The sequence below is a fragment of the Gastrolobium bilobum genome, unplaced genomic scaffold (assembly GCF_033153095.1).
Source record: "Gastrolobium bilobum isolate Gb01-03AN ecotype WA unplaced genomic scaffold, APGP_CSIRO_Gbil_v1 utg36511, whole genome shotgun sequence".
NCBI classification, from domain to species: domain Eukaryota; kingdom Viridiplantae; phylum Streptophyta; class Magnoliopsida; order Fabales; family Fabaceae; genus Gastrolobium; species Gastrolobium bilobum.
Genome location: NW_026895440.1, coordinates 80713 through 96234, shown reverse-complemented (window position 1 = coordinate 96234; position 15522 = coordinate 80713). Strand labels below are relative to the sequence as shown.

Here is a 15522-nt window from a genome sequence, read left to right as displayed (position 1 = left end):
GTTATTGACCACATTGCTAGCCCTTTGGGCCACAAATTTGAAGAATAACATTTTCTTCCATTGGGCTAATCTCACACAATTGAGCAAATTATTTCACCCTTACCTATGTTTAGTTAGGTTAACAAGATTATTGAAAAAAAGGAACAAGTTTAGATTAATGAGATTTGAAGGATAGACAAAAGTAATTTTTAATATTTAAGTCAAAAAATTAAATATTTATAAAAGGGTTAACATCATTTTACACCGATATAGGTTACACTCTCAATCTTAGCCATTGATCCCATTTATATCTAATGACTTTGATTTATCATATATGTGAGCCATTAGATACAAGCAAATCAATGAACAATATTTGCTGCAAGACTTCTTAATCTTACATTTGTAACACCCTGTTCATGACCTATTTGTTATGATCACATAAGGTATTAAGTGCAATTACAATTACAATAGTTGATTAAAATATGCATAACTTTTTCTTCTCTATTAACAATACTTTTCTGCTTATTAACTAATTTCGTAGCCAATTTATTCAAAACTGAAATTATAACTTCTATATTGTTGCGAAAGCATTAATCTTTATCTTACAACCTCTTATTAGGTAATACTATAACACCTCGCATTTCTAAAACATATATTAATATACTAAATGTGGATTAAAGGGTAGAATTAGTGAAAATCTTGAAATTAAGGCCAAAATACAAAGGAAGGGTAAAATAGTATTTAGCCAAACACGTAACCCTATGAATGTAAAATTAAGTAGGAGGTCTCAAATGAAAAAATTAATCCTGAAAATGGATTCAAAACGAAAAATTGAGTGGTTAGGCAAGTTTTTAAAAATTTGGTGAATAATGTTTTTACCGGGTAAAAATACTGCGGTATAGTTGCACCGTACAACGTGCCGAACGAATTTTGAGCTATAAGTTTGGATATAAGTTATAAATGGTACATAGGACTAGAAAATATGATTTCTGGTGAAAATTGATGGAAATTAGAGTGTTTGGGGAAGTGTGCCCACAACGCGCATAACAGATTAAAACTGCGATTTCTCCGAACAATCGAAAAACTCCGGATTCATCTGATCAAAGACAATTAAAGGACAATGGTTAATGTTAAAAATTAGAGTTTCTAAATAGTTTATGAAATTATGGACATTTAGTAGAATAGGCGGGAGATTTGAATTAGTTTGAAATCGCGTGAGGTGGCGGTGGGACCCACCTCACTTTAGTGGACTTGCCACCTTGGACATTGCAATAAACCAGCCTTCTCTCTCTCCTTCCCTCCCAAGAACCTGCGCCCCCCCTTCATGGAAGATCAAGTTTGCTTCCAAAATTTCATCCTCCCATAACTCACTCAATACTCACTAAAATCCAACAAAGTTTGTCACCAAAGTTGAAGGAAATCATCATCTAAACACAACTATGATAGTCTTGAGCCTTGAAACTCGCTAGATTGGGAGAAAATCTCCATATACAGCCGCGACTTTGGTGGGAGATTTAGAGTTCTTGAGCTTTGTGTTCAAGCTTTTAATTTGGTATCACTTGGAGGAGTCTTGGGTAAGTTTTAACACTTTTGATTGGTTAAATTGATGGATCAAATTTATGAACCATAGAGTTAAAATTGCTTGATTGATGTAGTTAGAGAGCCCAAATTGAAATTATGTATTAGATGAAAGTGACTTAGAATAGAAATTATTGGAGAATTTGGTTGGTAACTTAGCCAATTTTAGAGTTGATGATCCAACACTTTGTGAAATGGCTTTGTGTTATGGTTGTGTAATTGAGTTGTGGAGTATTTGTATGAGTTAATAATTGGATTGTATGATGTGTGGAAGTGTTAAATTGGATTGAATACCCTTTGGTTATAGGGCTTGAAGAATTCGGCTAATATAAGGTATTTTGGGTTTGGATGTTGTAAAATTATGTAATTGATGTAGTGTGGTGTTGATTGGTGTTTCAATGAGTTGTATGTTGGTGTGGTGAAGTGGAATAGTAAGGAAATATGTTAGTATGTGTGTGAGTGTATATTCAGCCATTTAAGGAAGAAATAGTAAGGATGGTGCTAGGTGGAAATTAAATTGGATTAAGGACTTGAATGAGTGTTGTGTAAGCTTGTGAATGCATAGGAACCTTGAAATAAAATCAAGAAAATTATTTGGGTAATTATGGCCACAAGGCCGAACCTATGCTTTTGGGGGGGTGTGAATTTTGGTGCTTTGAATCTTGATAATTTGCATTGTGTGATGATGATCCTCGTGTGATCACTGTAGGTTGCCTCCTACGGAATTGAACTAGGAACTTTGAGCTTGGTGGGTTGCCTTTGGTCCTTGACCAAAGGGATTTTGGTAAGTTGTCTTGAATCTATGGATGAATAATTGATAAGCTTGTATATATCTTGTTTGGTTGTAATTGAAATGGAAATGGCCTATGTGTAGGCATTTCTTGTGAACCAAGCTCAGTGATATTGTGATTTGGAGCTATCAAGCAAAGGAGATTATTCAGGTAATCCCTTGGTACTGGGGTTTGATCCTTGTGTGTGCTCCACTATGCCCGTTGAGGGTAGTGGTTGGAGTGTATATTGGTAATATAGTATAACATGTTCATGCATTGTTGTATGTTTAGTGGTACATAGGATGTACCGTGTCTCTGGCCAGTAGACAGTTTGCCTTCGAGCGTTACGGACTTTCACTAGATAGGTCTCCATGAGGGAGTTCCAGTTGACCTGGGGTTGTGGTGTGTCATCCGTAGAGGAGCACACTAGGAAGTATCGGGTGTATATGGATGGAGGGTGCCTTGGTTGATGTTCTGGGAACACTTCTTTGGATGAGAACCCATAGGCTATATGCCGAGGCCAATAGGCCGGATGTTGCGTGGTATTGGCATCGACCATTCCAGCTTCATCGTATTTTATTCCCCACTACTAGAAAAAACTTGTATAGCGACGGAATTGCTATGAAAATTCCGTCGCTAATTTCATCCTCGCTACTACTTTCCGTCACAAATTCCCTCGCAAACGATTTTGCGAGGAAATTTGCGATGGAAAGTAGTATAGAAGATGAAATTAGCAACAGAATTTTCATAGCAATTCCGTCGCTATAGAGATTTTTTCTAGTAGTGCCCTATGCTTCCCTACTTCACTAAATCTCTTGCTTTATCCCGTTTTGGATTGTTGTATTATATTATTGATATGCATCGAAGTGAGCCATTGGATGGAGTAATCTCCAGAACCTCTGGGTTACTGGGATATATTTGTATATCTCACCTCGTTTTGGGGACTTTAGTTCAGATAGTGGCAGTGGCACTGGAGCGGCGGGTAAGAGGCTCGTAGGATGAGCTTGGACATAGGATTATTTTGCATTGTGGCCATTGGGCCTAGGCTAGAGTTAGGACATGAACATTGCTTGTGAGCTAGGATTATTATTTGTCATCTTTGTTCATGTCACATTTTGTCTAAGTTTAGTCGTCATTCTCATGATTTATTTTGGAGATTGTGATGTTGTATATTGGTTACTCTTTAATTGAGGTTATTGTAATATTTGTAAGGAAGTATTGTCAATTGTAATCTTGAGACTTTGTGTAATATTGAAGCATGCATATGATAAAAGGGCAATATGCCTATTCTAGGATTTGATTTATGTTTTATGTCAAAGAAATGCATGCAAAAGAATTAATGTGATTGAAATGGGTTAAGATTTGATAATGCCGTTATTGAATTATAAAGTAAGCTAATTGATATAAATTGTGAATGGTTGTAAGACCACCAAGGCTTTGCTGGTCCTTGAGTGTCACCCATGTTTATTAGGTACCATTTGAGGTTAGATAACACACCTTTAAAGGTGGGATATGTTGGAAAAAAAAGGAGTCTCTGGCGAAAATTTTTAGAATTGGCAGATTTTGGGTGAACTCTGGGAGAGCATATCTCCCTCCACAAAGATCCAATATGGGCATGCCATGAGTTATCAGTTATGGTATCTAGGCATTTTATATTATTATTTCGCAATGAGTTATCAGTTATGGTCACAACTTTTATTTTTTACGTTTTTTATTGTTTTAAATGCTCGCGTAATAAAAAGAAAAAAGTTTACTCGCATTTTTATAAATGAATTGTTGTGATTGTCACTGCGCCTGATATCATAATCAATGTTAACAATATCGATACGTAACGGGCTATTACAAATACCATAACCCAGAAGGTGTAATACATACTCTAAGTGTTGGACAAGTGGCTTCTTACATAGAACACTTACGGAACACCTAAAGGGGGGTGAATAGGTGTTCTAAACTTTTTCAAAAAAAATTTCTTAGTAGATCCTTAAATCTGTAAAGTCTAGATAAAGTTGAACAATTAAGCTCAATCACCACACCAACTCAACAAGATTGACAATTATCAATTTATTTTGTAAGTTCAGTCTAGATAACAGTCACAGAGCTATAACAATTTTACTAATTTTACCGTAGGTCCCTATATGCCCAAAATGATTTCTATATGATGTATATCAATAGAAAACGTACCTGACCTTTTATTTTACAGAGCAAACGCAGCAACAAGCTTTCTTACTCAAAATAGAAAATGATTAATTTCCAAATACCAGAAAACAGTTTAAGTGCTACAACAATTATATCAGAATTTGTAAGGTGTTACAACACTTTCAAAATATATCAGAAACTTGCTACAGCAGAAACAATAACAAACCAGAAGCGGTGTTACTTTTTGTCTCAAAAATAGAATATTCAAAAATTAAATCAGAGAGACAAAGAGACACGATATATCCTGGTTCACACCCATTAAGCCTAAGTAGGGTGCTACGTCCAGACTGAAGTAGCTGCAGATATTTTTTTTATCACAAGTGTACCTGTTTTACAAACACGCGTCACACAAGCAATCAAACAAGATATCAAAAACCTTCCTAGTGCTTACACTGCTCCAAGCTTTGAGAATACTCTCAAGCCGAACCTACGGAGTTCTCCAACTCCTCTCACACAAGACCTCCACTCTCCCTAGTGGATTCTTGAGGCTCCATGCCTTGAGACACACTCCCAAGCCAAGCACAAGGTTGCCAACCAACACGGTTGCACCCACACACCTAGGACAAATTTACAACACACAACTACTCCACTTTAACAGCCAACACAAATTTTTCCAGAACTGTAACAAGTGAAATAACCCAAAATTACAGTGTCCTATCACACCAAATATATCAAGGTAATATCAAACTAAGCTCCACAATTTTATGCCATATGTACAAAAATAAACTAATGACATATGTATCAAAATCTCTAAAATTAATGCACCAAGAGCTTGGATATTAAACAATTAATTTTCTAATCAATGGACACCAACAAATCTAATTTAAACAGAAAATATCACAATGTGAATAGAAAAATTAGTTTCAGAATTTTAACAATAAATCCTTAAATCAATGAACAACTCAAGAGATTTAATATTCAAATTATACCACTCAAAATCCTTAAAGCATATGAATAATAAATCTGGAAATTTCAGATTAAAGATTCATAAAAGATTTGAGTTGGTCAGAAAATATCACAATGAAACCTTAAATTTCTTTTCTTGGTTCAAGCTACTCCCACTAGAAAATGCAGAGCTATGCAAAGCAAGAAAGTCCAGCGCTTAAAAAAAATTGTGAACCAGCATTTCTGAAGATGGATTGTATCTTGAAACTTTTTCTTCTCAGTCGATTATGAAGAAAAGAAAGCACAATGAAGAAGAACAAAATTTGTGAGATGAAGTGATGAGTTCGACACATAAAAGACGAAGCAGAAGGATTCTTTTTCTTGAAGAAAGAGACTCTCTAATATTTCTTTTCTCTCAAACGATTATGTAAACGAAAGTGATGAACTCAGTATCTTGAAATATGATTTTCGCATATGAGATAATGAGAAAGGCGCTGTTTGTTTCTTATTGTATACCAATTTTAGCTTGTCCAAACATATGCCTTTTAATATTATAATACTTTTCTTTTGTATTCCAAAAGTGTAACCCACGTGACATTTTTCAAATTGAAACATGAAAAGCTATTCTTTGATTTGCCTTACAATTATTATTATTATTTTTTAAAACAACTTTATTTTTATATTTTACTTTTTATATAACTTTTTATTACTTATATATTCTATTCAACAGAACCCACGTGATATAATGAAAATTCATATGCCTCACTTTCAAATTGAAAAGCTATATATTTATTAAAACTAATTTTAATGATATATTTTTTCATTTTTTTTAAAACATATTTTTAACAAAATATTAACCATTATGAAATTAGCATGATATGCAATGATATGCATTGGAGCTTAGGAAGATACTATATGATATAATATTGTGTGTAACAAAATTCTAAAAATACCTAACCACTTGTATCTTCAAACTTCATCTTCAATTTGCTTTTGTAAACCATTTGTCATCATCAAAATATACATTCCATAATGCATAGGAACTTGAACCCTAAGTCATTCACCATGTAGCCCTAATACAACCTCTTTCTTTTCTTCTCTCCTTTCTTCTTTCTTCTCTATTTCTTTCTTTCAAGTATGAGCTAAATTGTAAGGATTGGTGATAGAGTAACCGTATTGTAATGTAACCAAGGTTACTTGAACTTTGTTATTGTTATTTTCCATTAGTTGTTTAATAAAGTATTTCATTTCTAATCTTGTTGACTTACTGAGTGGGAGCTGCAACTATTATAGGGTTTGGGCTATAAAGACATAGGTGAACCCGGAACCTTATTTAACATTGTGGATTAAATAAATTAATTTAGTTAAGTTATGGGTAAAGAGATCATTGACACCACAAAGCCAAAGGGAACTTGAACATAATGAATTCAATAATTAGTTTAGCCAAAGATATATAAGAATTAGCTGTTGAGTATACATGTAAGGTTGATGAGAGCCCTTACATACAAGCACGTGTTATGGTTACCGATGGAGGATAGCTGTAACATTGTTACAGCATTCTAGCGAAGTTTCAATATTGGAAAAATTGACCCCAATCTACCTTTGATACTAGAATTCTCAGTTCTTGAGTGCACTCTTACTTTATTGTTATTTTACTTTTAGCTTAGTTTATTAATTAGTTAATAATTAGTCTTAGTTTAGTCTCTGTAGTTCTTAAACCATAAAATTTTTAGAAAAATTGTTACTTTTATTGCTTCACATTGATCTCAACTTTATAGTTTTTCCCGTGTGAGCGATATCTGGACTCACACATCCAATATTAATTGTTGACACATGCACTTGCGTTGTGATTAATAAAAGAGTTATAAAATTGCATAACAAGTTTTTGGCATCGTTGCCAGGGAAAACTTATAAAGTTAGTTTCTCTGTGAAGTGATATTTGATTCATTTTCTTTTTATTTTCAGGTCTTGCAGCTAGTATATAAACAATTCCCCTCACCGATTCGAAGGGTATTTAGATCCAAAAATTGAAAATATGCTTTGAGCTTGGAGGAGGCAGGGGAGATAGAGCATTACTACAATATTACCTGTCATGGCAACAAGAATAGCAGGATCTAATGTTGATGGACTAAATCAAGTTGAAATTTAAACCAAGGCACATGGAATCTTAGCGCTCAATAATCTTCAATCTGCCATTATTCAACCTGAAGTTGTAGCAAACAATTTTGAGTTTAAGCCAATTATGTTCGATATGCTGGAAAGTATTGGTCAATTCAGTGGGATGCCAAGTGAAAGATGATTCAGGTTGACCACTATATTAAAATTTTTAATGAACCTGATTATTTAATTTTTGTGAGTTCAACGGCTCATGTCACATACACATGTGTGTGTGTGTCCTTACATGAAAATGAGTAGACATGGTGGATTTGACAAAGGCTGGTAGTCGCTTCAGCAAATTTTGTGGGTTTCAAAATATTATATAACTTCGAATATATCTTTATCAAATGTATCAACCTTAAATATGACAAATAGTTGAGTACTATCGGCGTAATAATGTTTCCATATTAAAATGTTACTAATTTTCAAATTAATTAGGGTTCAATAAAATTTATAATACAGTGGTCAACCTGAATCGTCTCTCTCAAAGAGTTTGCAACGGACTAAATCGCTCAGTTATGTAAAAAATGGAAACTAAATGAAAATTGGAAACAAAATAAAAATGGCAACTAAATGAAAATGAAAACTAATTGAAAATGAAAACTAAATGAGAAACGGAAAAAAAATGAAAATGGGAACTAGATGAAAACATAAACTAAACATGGGGGGGGGGGGGGGTTTGTTTAATACGATTAAAATTTTAAAACAAAAATTAAAGCAAAATTAAAAGAAAAAAGAAATTATTAATTCGAAAATAACCAACCTAGAATTGGAATTCCTAGGACATCCATCATTAGACAATAATTACCAAATCGTGGTTGACCTTAAACGAATCAGAATCCTTGCATTTGTTCAGGAACCCTTTTTAGATGACCGCCTAATGTTTAGTCAAATATGGTGCGTCTACTCATGCAATCGCAGAGTATCAACCCGTTTCGACTTGAGGTCATTGTGTTCATCAACCTAAAAGTTAATCTAACGTTCAATCTCTTCTCTAGAGTGTAATCGCACATCTCGAATCCGAGATAAGGGAAGAGACACAAATTTGATTCAAAGTAAGGCCCAGGTTCTCGAGATTCAATTATGGAATCCTCAACCCTTGGGTTGATTAAAGAAGGGAAGAGAGAAAAACGATGAAATTTGTCTTGATCTCAAACTATAAAATGCAACTTAAATGAAAAGATGATCCACATGGTCTCCTAATCTCGCCCTTTTAACCCACATTCGAACCGGGTTAGGGCTCCACTAAATTCGGCCCAAAATAAAAGGAGACAAAAGAAAATAAAATGCAAAATAGAAAACATTGGACGTGGGCCTTTCTACATTGGGTTCTTAATTACAACTTCAGGCCCAACTAATTAAATAAAATTCCAGAATCAGACGTTCGACTTGGGCTCCAACTTGAACCATTTTTCTGTCTGAATTGGACTTTCATGTCTTCATAACATTTGTAGCCCTCTAAATTATCTGCAAAACACAACAAGATGGGGATTAATCGTACACCTGTAGCAAGAGTTATGATCAAAATATTGCAGTAACGTAAATTTGGAAATTTATGCTAAAAATGAATTAAATTAAATTAAGAGGCAAACTAATTAATTCAACCCAAAAGTCCTTTATTCTCATAATAAACAATCCTAAAATTATTAATCAAGAGCATAAATAAGTTTAATAAATATTAATTGCCAGTGTCTGAGTGTATGTTTGTGCTTTATTTTTATCTTTTATGATATAATCAGTAAAATATTATGTTGTTTGGTTTCGAGTGTGGATGTGAAGTGGAGCTTATTGCGATTAATTATTGTAATGTAATTCACGTTTATCACATATTTTAGTAATATTCCTTTCCCCTGTGAGGACCATATTATATGATAAGGATTTTCCTTTTAGTTATAAAGAGCCTATTAACACTCATGAAGTTCGTACTTGGAACAAATTTGCTTAATTGAGGTCATAAGAATGGAAAAACTTTACCAGTAGTGCTGTTCTCTCTTCGGATAAGTCTGACTTCAGCAAGCAACATGTAACTCAAATAACTCATATATAAGGCCATAAAATTTTGAGTTGAGATGTGTATTCGTAGAGTATCTCGCTTGTCATGATTTACTTACTCTACAATTTGTGGGAGTTGTTTATGGTGGACAACTTAAGTTTTCATTTGTTCCTTATACTTAAGGTGTTTTAGATTAGCTACATGTTGGATTATTCAAGTGTGATGAGTTCTACATTAGTTGATAATGGGTTAAGTAAAATGTAAAATGTATATAAATGAGGGGACCCATGAACCCAATGCCTTAAGGGCCTGTTTGGTGTGATGTATAAGGCTTGATAGTATAAGCTTATACTATACGTTATGACATTTTCAGTTATTTGGTGTGACCATCGTATAGTATAGCTTATACAGCAGAACCCCTTAATACATCAAAATGATGTATAACTTAATCATGCCTAAGGGGATGAGATTAGGCCTGATAAGAAGTTGATGTATTAATATTGCTTACAAGTACAATTTTCAAGAACTAATGTATCATTTCAAAATTAATGTATTAAAATATTTTTTTAATATATTAATTTTTAAAATATTGGAGGATTTTTTTTATACAATATCATACCAAACGCTGGATAGTATTAAAATTTAATCAGGTCTTGTTCTGGATGGCCCAAGTACTGGAGTGGCCAAATTACTTGGGCCCAACCCTCAGCTGGCCCAGTTACTCAAGCCCAACCCCCAGCCTTGTTCCGCGTCAGCCCTTAGGGCTGACGTCAACCCTTAGGGCTGACGTCAACCCTCGCGATCTCCAAGACTGCAGCACGTCCAAGAGATACACCAAAATGTCCCACTTCGGGACATTAACCGCTAAAGGCAATCGCCATAAGCACTGCAAAGGAACCTGCCCCTTTGTTCAGCGCTGACATCGCCGGGTGCAGTGGTTGCAGCACTGCCATTGTGGCAGCGCCAACCACGCCTAACACTGCCATCATGGGTGTGCACCCCAAGAAGGGTTGACCCCCACCTCACCAACTCGCATCATCTTCCTTATAAATAGCCCTTAGGGGACACACCACAAGATATCTTTTGTGTACTGTTGTTATCCCCATTTACTTCCAAGTCATACTCTTGTTATTTATCTGCCATTGATATCAACTTGCTACCTCTTGGAACTATACCTTCTAGCCTGGTCTTTACCTCAGCTAATGGTGTAATCCATATAATAACATTACCCTCAAGGGTACATAGTGGGCTCACAGAACTGAACGGTACAGGTCTTATACTATCATGTCTTATACAATCAGACCTTATCCAATACTATGCACCAAACATGCCCTAAGGTTTTGAGTTGAGATGTGGTGTCGGATCCACTTGTTACGGGCTTCCCCCTGGACCCGCTTGACAGTGGTACTAGAACCGGGTTGGGCTCGAGCTAGCCTGGTGATTGGCTATAGGCAGGTTGAGCACTTTGGGCCTCGGTACTCGGTTCAGGGGAAAGCATACCAAGGTGGGTTTCACACTTGAGGAAAAGATTTTGGATGATTCAAGTGTGATGAGTCTCACATTGGTTGGCAATGGGCTAAGTAAAATGTATATAAGTGAAGAGACCCATGAACCCAATGCCTTAAAATTTTGGGTTAAGATGTAATGTCAGATTCACTTGTTACGGTTAGAGTAGCTTAGCCCATTAATAGTGGTACCTCGTCACGAGTTTTCCCCTAGACCCGATTGAGACTACAAAGCGGAGTAAAGTCTTTTTCTTTTTTTGCTATATATATATATAATAGTGAAATCCTTAAATCTTTGGAGTCCCTTACTATTGCTGGAGTATTGTTTTACTGTTTTCCTAAGTAGATAATTAAGGACATGTACTTTTTGTATTGAAAGTTCATTAGTTCTTTTTTCTCGTCATATGTAATGATTATCTTTCTTTTGAGAAAAGAGATAATAATTGGCTTAGTCATTTTAATCTGTCATTAAGTGTGCATATATATAATATACATGCTTATGAGGGCTGCTTTTCTTGCTGTCTACGTTTTGATAAATATTCTCTAGAATCTAGATTAGCTTACGCAGTGGCATGTTACTCACTAGTCACTATTACGTGTTGTACGGTCAAATCGCTTAGCTGTAATCCTTGGTGTTGAAAGGTCTTTAAATTTTTGTTCAACTAATCGTAGTTGGTAATTGTCCATTTATTGAACCAGTCTTTTGATTCATCAAGAAGCAAAATTCATTATAGTATTTAGTATACACAATTTAAAATAATTAACCCCCTCCCTTAATTGAAGAATAATAAAAGAAAAAATAAATTAACTCAAGCTGGTTTTTCATCCAAGGACCACTACCCTTGCAAACTCATTCTCTCTCTCTCTCTCTCTCCTTTTTTTCCTTTTGTCTTTGTCTGTTTTTTCTTGGCTTGATAGCTCATTACACTTAGCCTTGTAGTTGGTACACTACATAAAACTAAGCATTTTTCAGCAAATATCTATGTACACTATGATTTATGTGTCCTATTAAGCTATTCTTCCTTGCCTTAGCTGATTTGATGGAGGAGAGTTTGACTCACTTCTTCTTCCATTTTGGTGTTTTTCATTCTGCGAATGAGACTGTGACTGTGATGAACGTGTCTTGGGGGATTTTAGTGGATGCCTGCGGCCATTTTTGAGATGGTGATTCGGGTGATGGTGACCACCATTTTCCCTCTTCCTCTCCTTTGGTGATTCATATTCCTTTGCATCTTTATGCACTTCATTATTATCAGTTGGAACTGTGTAAACAAATGGTCCAATTGGAATATCATCAAAATCTTTGAGTGGTTCAAGAGTCTTAACCACTGTGCTCATTGTAGGCCTGTTCCTTGGCCTATGGCTAAGGCATTGATAAGCCAATGCAGCTGCTTTTTTTGTTCCCATCTCAGAGTATTGTCCTTCAAGCCTTGGATCCATTATCCTGCTAAGTTTTCTTGAATCATTTAACATTGGCCTTGCCCATTCCACTAGATTATGCTCCCTTGGATGGCGATTCTTGTCCACTGACCTTCTTCCTGTTATAAGCTCCAACAGCACTACTCCAAAGCTATACACATCACTCATTGCTGTCAAGTGACCTATAAGAAAACATTATATTAGAATTTATTTAGCTACAAGAATACTATACTAGTTCAAATAATCATATGTTATTATTTTTCTTTATTACCCAACAGTTTATTTGTAAATATGCAAAAATAGCAGTGCGTATAAGGATTGCCCTCGTACTTAATATATATTTGGATTCTCTTATTTTTAAGTTATAAACTATTTATAGGTAGAAGTTAGGGCAAACAGATTTTGAGAAAAGCTTATACTGAAAAGTTTTTTGTATAATGAAGAAAAAAGTTAAAAGTTTCTAAGAGGAGTTTTTTTTAAATTCTTATCAGCTTTTCTTGAATTGTGTGTTTTTTTTTAAATGAAGAACCATATAGATAAAGATAGAGAGATTTTTCTTGAAATGTGTATTTTTAAATAACTTTAAAGCTAAAAATTTTAAGTAAGAACCAAACAACTTTTTTTTTTTTTTTTATGCTCTTGCTTTTTAATTCTAGTAAAGTAGTTGCTTGCTTAAAAAAAAGAAAGATACAAGGCTAACCTCTCGCTAGTGGATTAATAAGAAATTTAGAATAATGAAATTACCTGTCATGACATATTCTGGGGCGGCATAGCCTTGGGTTCCCATGACTCGGGTTGAAACGTGGGTGTCATCACCTTCAGGACCATCTTTTGCCAACCCAAAATCAGAGAGTTTTGCGTTGTGATCCTGGAAGAATGAATGAGAAAAGTGAGTACAAATACTTGAGGTATGAGTTTTGAATGGAACAGTGAACGAGATACTTACAGAGTCTAACAAGATGTTCGAAGTTTTGAAATCTCTATAGATGACTGGTTTCTCTGCTTCATGAAGAAAGGCTAAACCCTTTGCAGCTCCAACAGCAATTTTCATTCTTGTTGACCATGATAGTGATGCTGAATATCCTAGAATTCCAAAAAAAAAAAAAAAAAAGGTTAGTTTTTGAAGTTTTGAGAAGATTAAAAGAAGAAAATAGAGGGGATTATAATAGAAATCTTACTTCGAAATAACTGATTCTCTAAGCTGCCTCTTGTTAAATATTCATATACCAAAAGCCTGTGTTCTTCTTCACAGCAATATCCTATAAGCTTCACAAGGTGTGGATGCCTTAATTGCCCCAGAAAAACAACTTCAGTCTGTCATCAAAAGTTACAAAACCAAAGGATAGTCAGAACTAAAAAACACTCTATATATATCTCAAAAGCACTCATTATTAAACCATGGCAGCACATACATATTTGACACTAATTTATAGAAAAAGAAGAAGAAAAAAAAAGTACTTACCAACCACTCTTTATGGCCCTGTGATCCATCCAAGTCCAAGAGCTTAACAGCCACAGGCTGAGCCTTTAGACCAGGCCTAAGCTTGTCATCAATGAAACCCTTATGCACTGGTCCGAACCCACCTTCTCCTAGAAAATTACTTGAGGAGAAGTGCTGAGTGATAATCTTGAGTTCAGCAAGTGAAAAAACATACAGGTTAGATCCTGCTAGAGAAATGGAAAGATCCTCTGTAAGAGTCGTGCTTGGATAACTCAAATCATTTACAGAAATCCTGGGAGAAGAATTAGGCTTTGTAGACACCACTTTCTTGGACTTGGGTGAGTATCCCTCACCCTCATAACAACTAGAGAAGATGGATCTCCATATGGTGCTCATGATTGTCACTGTTGATGAAGGGAAAAAGAATTCAAACTCAAATACTTGCTCTGCTCCTCAAATGTTTCTTCTATGGAGATATATATACGAGGAAGCTTGAAAACTTGGTGAGAATGTGTAAGTATTAGGTAGGAAGAGAGGGTGTGGTGGAAATGAAAAATGGGGTTTAAGACTTTTTAGGGTAGAGAGCTAATATTCAAATTCTTCAACTGCTCAGAGAGAAAAGAGTTTTTAAGCTCCTTTTTATATCAACCCTACGTTGAATTTTTCCTCTAATTTCTTGTTGATTAGTTGCCTTGGTCCTATAAGCGATGGAGTTCTTATATTTTGGACATATATATATATATATAGATGTTTAGTTGTTTGGCAAGCAAGAAATCATTTGATAAATGGGGAACCGAGTATCCTAAGTCTAAGGTATTGGTTAAAGGCAAATGACATAGCTATACCCCTGCTTGACTTTCATGCATTTATGGAGATAAATTTGAAGAAGAAACTTTAGCTTCTTGTCTTCTGAACCTTTTTAATTCCAATAGCACCTTCAAGAATATTTCCTTTCATTTTCTAATTAATATAAAGTCTTACACTGTTGCACGGAACCAAAAGCAGCTCATTATTTCTTTCACACTGATCTTTTTTGTTGAATATTCGCCCCCTTAATTAGTTTCTCTTTCTTCGATTTGTTGGGTTTTCGTTGACTTTTTTTTTTTTTTTTTTTTTTTGGACACAAATTGTTGTTCAGATATGAGCTATCAACACTTGTATCTTAAACAAGAGTTCTAGCTAGTAGAAGTTAGAACTAAAAGAATAAAATGAAAACACAAAAAATTGGGAAACTCCATGCTTCAGCTATTTTTACTATATAGATAGTGAAAAATGGGGTATATATCTACCTCCCATGTCCCAATGATTAGACAGAGGGCAATTCTGTCAAACAATGGGTTTCTAGTTGTACTTTCGTTTTCTCTCAATTTTTTGCCAACGTGATTATTGTATCAGAGTATTGATAATAAAATACTTGGTCGGTCTGCTTGCAACCTTAGTTGTATTAGTTTCTAGAAGATGTAACTCAAATATATATTAATTCAACTTGTTGTTTATATAATGACAAAACAACGTTTCAACAAATTGTAAGGATTTGCATATCCTCAACAACTAACACAAGGCCTTACATTTCGGTTTATACTATTTGAGAATGCTACG

At 34.8% G+C, this 15522-nt stretch overlaps 1 protein-coding gene across 1 annotated transcript; it reads right to left on the bottom strand.

Moving 5' to 3' along the window:
• Positions 1-11864: 11864 nt before the first annotated feature.
• Positions 11865-14590, bottom strand: LOC133311532 (serine/threonine-protein kinase RIPK-like). Its single transcript, XM_061512588.1, has 5 exons — positions 13945-14590; positions 13661-13796; positions 13429-13565; positions 13227-13350; positions 11865-12664 (listed from the first exon to the last, which is right to left on the bottom strand). Exons 1-5 carry the CDS (start codon positions 14317-14319, stop codon positions 12072-12074), a joined length of 1365 nt encoding a protein of 454 aa, XP_061368572.1. The 5' UTR covers positions 14320-14590; the 3' UTR covers positions 11865-12071.
• Positions 14591-15522: the final 932 nt, after the last annotated feature.

Bases quoted from the DNA above. Each gene is read 5' to 3' on its own strand.
- LOC133311532 (XM_061512588.1), bottom strand. From the start codon at position 14,319: ATGAGCACCATATGGAGATCCATCTTCTCTAGTTGTTATGAGGGTGAG. The intron at 13,797-13,944 runs GTAAGTACTTTT...TTTTGATGACAG, and splicing joins AGGGCCATAAAGAGTGGTTG to ACTGAAGTTGTTTTTCTGGG. The intron at 12,665-13,226 runs GTAATTTCATTA...GTTTTCTTATAG, and splicing joins CCCAGAATATGTCATGACAG to GTCACTTGACAGCAATGAGT.